This window comes from Triticum dicoccoides, chromosome 7A (assembly GCF_002162155.2).
Source record: "Triticum dicoccoides isolate Atlit2015 ecotype Zavitan chromosome 7A, WEW_v2.0, whole genome shotgun sequence".
Classification (NCBI taxonomy): domain Eukaryota; kingdom Viridiplantae; phylum Streptophyta; class Magnoliopsida; order Poales; family Poaceae; genus Triticum; species Triticum dicoccoides.
This window is the reverse complement of record NC_041392.1, coordinates 688,418,618-688,424,101: the sequence shown is the minus strand read 5'-3', so window position 1 is coordinate 688,424,101 and position 5,484 is coordinate 688,418,618. Positions and strand designations below refer to the sequence as shown.

The 5,484-nt window shown below is 47.6% G+C and overlaps 1 protein-coding gene across 2 annotated transcripts; it reads left to right on the top strand.

Annotated features, from left to right (window-relative positions):
- Positions 1–1,398: 1,398 nt before the first annotated feature.
- On the top strand, positions 1,399–3,151 carry LOC119331448 (aspartyl protease family protein At5g10770-like). Of its 2 annotated transcripts, none has more exons than XM_037604609.1 (2): positions 1,399–1,570; positions 1,772–3,151. In XM_037604609.1, exons 1-2 carry the CDS (start codon positions 1,423–1,425, stop codon positions 3,007–3,009), a joined length of 1,386 nt encoding a protein of 461 aa, XP_037460506.1. In that variant the 5' UTR covers positions 1,399–1,422; the 3' UTR covers positions 3,010–3,151. The 2 variants fall into 2 exon arrangements, with proteins under 2 accessions (XP_037460506.1, XP_037460505.1); XM_037604608.1 differs by having other exon boundaries at positions 1,769–3,151.
- Positions 3,152–5,484: the final 2,333 nt, after the last annotated feature.

Sequence of the window (5,484 nt, the reverse complement as noted above, 5' to 3'; positions counted from 1 at the left end):
AACCATGCATCGTACAATAGCTCGTCCTCCTGCATGTTGAAGCTTTCTTCTCTACCCCTTTTCTTTGGATTGACAAAAAATTCATCTGGATTATCGTGGTCCTCCTCCTCCTTTTGCTCCCGCTGTCCGTTGCTCGAATCCTGCTATTGTGTATCCATGCCCAGCTGAGTGCACGTGCTGGACTGGGTGTAGCCTGTATGCGAGTCCGGCTTAATGTACGTCCCGGATTCGGTGGGCGCCGAGTCATCCACTTGCATGTTGTCGTAGCAACCTCTCCTCCGCCTCCTTCATGGATGATCTCAAATATCTCCATGTTCGTGTCGTCGTACGCCGGCTCGCCCGCTTTAGGCAAACAACCGAACAGCGTGCGGGCATCCAGCTGCTCCAGACGTCCGCGCCCAGACAAGCTACGATGATGAAGACTCCGTGAAAAGCAACGACACCCAGTTGACATCGATAATGCAGAGCACTTGCTTGGCGACGGATGCCAAGGACTACCTATCGAGCAGCTTGGGGGCGTAGTAGTACTGAGCCGTGTAATGCTCCAGACATGGTGATGTCTGCACGGTTGGTGACTGCAACGGTGCCCCGCGCCCAGGCTCCGCCCTCCACCACATCCACTACCACAACCATCTTCGCCTTCGCCGGCCGTCCACTCCTTGAGGGGTGCCGCCTTTGTGGCTTCGCTTTGAGGAACAATGTTGTTGGGTCTCCGAGTTGATCTTGTGGACGAGCGTGATCACCAGATCCTCCACCACCGCCGTCTCAGGCTACTCCTACAGGTCCATGCGTCGGCGACGACGGAAAATGACAGGGATTGGGTGGAGAACGGCGGGAAGGACGAAGAGAGTGGGGAATTTTCTCAAGGAAACTGTGCGGGCTAGCTTCAAAAACGCGGGCTCCACCTTATTTTTGAGTGGGCATGAGGTGTCGGAGTCCTATGTGGCTCGTGCCCGGACTCCCGCAAAGCCCTTCTCGTTTGGTTCTGTTTTGCGGGTAAATTACCGTCTGGACTGCTCCGCGGACCGATGACAGTCGTCGTTGGATGGCTTGTGGGATCCGAGCAGCTGCGTTCGGGTAGATAGGGGGGTTTGGGGGTTGGCATTGGAAATTCCTAACACAAGTACCTCCGCAGATGTATAATTTTTTTTTTGCGGATAGATGTACTTTTTATTACTTGCATGGGTATTTATATCTAGTAAAGTATGTACATATGCCAAACAATTGAATTCCTGATAATTTTGTCAACAAAAAATGACGTTACCTAATCCTTCCACCCGTGCAATTGACGAAATCAAAACTGGCGGCAACTTCTCGTTAATTAGGAGAAGACCACATTCTGAAGTCTCCTCTATATAAGGAGGGCTCACATTCTGAAGCTGCAGCTGAGCCTGAGAAGCAAAGAAACAGCATCTATACGCCATGGCATCGGTTTCGAAGCTTGTGCTTCTCGTGCTGTGCGCTTACCACACTCTCGTTGCTCACGCAGGAGATGATCTTCGCAGCCACTACATGGTTCTGCCTGCTGGTTCTCTGAAATCTGCCACCCTCAACTGCACCGATCACCAAGGTGCAGTACTGTCCACGCACTTGACATTCCAATGGATCTGGATACCAAACGTATCATTTTAAAACAACGAGTACTATACGTATCATTTAAAAAAAACGAGTATTATACGTATCATTTAAAAAAACGAGTACTATACGTATAGTACTAGTATTTTGTGCACATTTCTAATCGTTTCCATGTCGATCTGGATTGTTTCAGCAGTGAGTCCAGCATCCGGCGGCGTCGTCATGGTGCCGTTGCACCACCGGCACGGCCCATGCTCCCCTGTCCCCTCCACGAAGGCGCCGACCTTGGAGAAGATGCTCCGGCGTGACCAGCTCCGAGCTGACTACATCGGACGGAAGTTCTCTGGCGCCAAGGGTGGCGGCCTGGAGCAATCGGATGTAACCGTGCCGACCTTGCTGGGCCTCTCCCTGGGCACGTTGGAGTACGTGATCACCGTCGGCATCGGCTCGCCGGCCGTGACCCAGACCATGTTCATCGACACCGGCAGTGACGTGTCATGGGTGCACTGCAAGCCGTGCTCGCGGTGCCACTCGCAGGCGGACTCGCTCTTCGACCCCAGATCGTCGAGCACCTACTCCCCGTTCACCTGCAGCTCCGCCGCCTGTGCGCAGCTCCGTCAAGATGGCCAAGGAAACGGCTGCTCCGGCTCCCAGTGCCAGTACGTTGTCAACTACGGCGATGGTTCGAGAACCACCGGGACCTACAGCTCCGACACGCTCTCGCTGGGCTCCAACGCCGTCAGCAACTTCCAGTTTGGGTGCAGCCAGTCTGAGTCGGGCCTCCTTCTCAACGACCAGGACCAGACCGCTGGGCTCATCGGGCTCGGCGGCGGTGCTCAGTCGCTGGCCACCCAGACCGCGGGCACCTTCGGCAAGGCCTTCTCGTACTGCCTCCCGCCGACTCCGAGCTCGTCCGGGTTCCTCACTCTGGGTGCAGCAACCTCGGGTTTCGTCGTCAAGACGCCGTTGCTGAGGAGCAGGCAGGTCCCGGCGTACTACATCGTGTCTCTTCAGGCCATCAGGGTCGGAGGCAGGCAGCTCAACATACCCACCACGGTCTTTTCCGTCGGGTCGCTCATGGACTCCGGCACAATCATCACGCGCCTGCCGCGGACCGCGTACTCGGCGCTGTCATCGGCGTTCAGGGCCGGCATGAAGCAGTACCCGCCGGCGCAGCCCATGGGCATCTTGGACACGTGCTTCGACTTCAGTGGCCAGTCCAGCATCAGAATACCGACCGTCGCACTGGTGTTCTCCGGGGGCGCCGTCGTCAACCTCGCCCCCGAGGGGATCATTCTGGAGAGCTGCCTCGCCTTCGCGGCCAACCGCGATGACAGCTCCCTCGGTATCATCGGCAACGTGCAGCAGCGGACGTTCGAGGTGCTCTACGACGTTGGTGGCGGCGCCGTGGGGTTCAATGCAGGCGCATGCTGATCGGCGCGCACAAGTACTTGTTTGCTGCGGCGAGCTAAGACTTCTCACAGAGTATCACTATCACGCATCCTCATACAATATACTCCTAGATAACAATAAAATAAATAAATAAAGAGAAAGTATTAGCATACTACTTATATCATACTCCCTTTGTCTTAAAATAAATGTCTCAAGTTTTGAGACACTTATTTTGAGACCGAAGAAGTTATAAATAAGGTACTTATATGAGTCTATTAACTAATAAATAAAGCCATATGGAATCCACGACAATATATGTTCCATATTTTTGCGAGTTCTTTTCACCGGAAGTTCGACAATGTTACTCGTTTGCCGAGAACTGAACAGTAAGTAATATAATGGAACCTGGTAAACGGGTTTGATTGCCCAATGTCGTGAAAAAACAACTCGGCGATAAGATGAAACTCAGTAAAATGTATCATTTGCCAAGCCTCGGGCAAATCAAACTCGGCAAACACCCGACCAATGGGCTGGATGGCGCTCATCATGGGGTGCGCGCGGCGGCCACCTTAAGTTTGCGAAATGGTGGATATATTTGCATGGTTTAGCGGCATGAACGAGCTCGCCATGATTTCCGCATTGACGACGACGAAGAAGCAGCCCATGTTCGCCGGCGATGGTCTCGGCACGCTTCTGATCAACATTCTCCTATGGATGATGTACGAGGCCATCCCAGATAGAGCGCTTGGTGAGCCAAACACCGGCCTCTCGTTCAGGCCCCAGCGGCTGATGTGATGGGACGGTGGAAGTGCCGGCCACCATCATTCTAGATGACGACAATAACGAGATGATGGATGCCAACGCCAATGCAGACTGCTGCAGATGGTGGATGGCGATGATGCATGACACATGCAGTGAGGTGTGCTGAGCAGCTGTAGCCTTTACACACATAATCGTCATCGTCCAATGGCATGGTCGAGGTGCCTGGGCAGGCCATGAAATTTTTTAGTGAACTTATTTTTTTACTCTAGTAATTAGAACATTATGATTACTAATTATGCACAATTTTTTAATTACACTATGGCAATTTTCAGACATGGCAAGTTTTTTGCCATGGCAAATTAGTAATTAGACCACGGTAGTTTTTTTTTGATATGTCATGGTATTTTTACTAATTAGACAAATTTTCTTTTCTTGCATTAAAATAATTTTTTAATAAATATACCATGGCATTTTTTTAGTTAGACCATGGCAATTTAATTATCTACCCATGGTAGTTTTGATGTAGCATGGCAATTTAATAATGTAGACCATGGCGAGTTTAATATAAAGTCAATGGCATTTTTTGTCAGTTATAACATGGGAATTTAATTCACTAGACCATCTTAGTTTTTGTATGTAGCATGGCAATTTAATTATTTAGACCATGTCAAGTTTAATATAAGTTTCATGGTATTTTATGTTAGTTAGAGCATGACAATTTTATTAACTAGACCATGTTAGTTTTTTGGGGTAGCATGGAAATTTAATTAGTTTAGACCATGCAAGTTTAATATATATTCGATGGCAAAAAAATTAGTTAGACCACGGCAATTTAATTAACAACACCATGGCAGTTTTTTAGATAGGATGGCAATTTGATTATTTAGACTATGGCAAATTTAATATGTATATCATTGCACTTTTGTTAGTTAGACCATGTCAACTTAATTAACTAGACCATTGTAGTCTTTTAGACAGCATGAGAAATTAATTATTTTACACCATGGCAAAAATATTGTCTATAGCCATGGCAATTTGTTAGTTAGTCCATGGCAAGTTTTCTATCTCAAAACCATTTTTTAATATCATGGACCCTGCCAATTTTATTGAACTCATGATTTTTTTTCACATACCATGGTAAAATACTATCAAATATATTGACATGACATTTTTTCCCTAGCCATGTCAAATTGTGTTGCTTTGCACAATGTCTATAATAAGGCAACTGTCTCAACGCACGCTCTGTGTGTTTTGAAATCATGATTATGTTGTACTTTATTATTTAGAAGCATGACAACTTCAGCAACTAATAAACACATCAAAAAATACGTACAATATGTATGTTTTGAATGGTTGGCTATGTGGGTAGTTTCCTTGTAAAATTGATGGTAAAACTGCATGTTAATTAAGTCCAGTGAAAAATATTAGTTTTTCCAATGCCTGTTTTTTCTAGAGCGAAAACTAGGGTTTTTTGGCCCATTTTTTTGCTCTAGACCTTATCTTTTCCAGTGAGTGGCAGGTTTGTCCATGTGGAGGGTTCACGCTGAAGGTGTCCTTTTAGTAAACAAATTCGTTCTCTTGCTCAACCCTCACAACACGAATGAATCGTCTGCTGGAAGGTTCCGTCAAATCTGACGTTTGATAAACACGTCAAAAAATACGTACAATATGCATGTTTTGAATGATTGGCTATGTGGGTAGTTTCCTTGTAAAATTGATGGTAAAACTGCATGTTAATTAAGTCCGGTGAAAAAT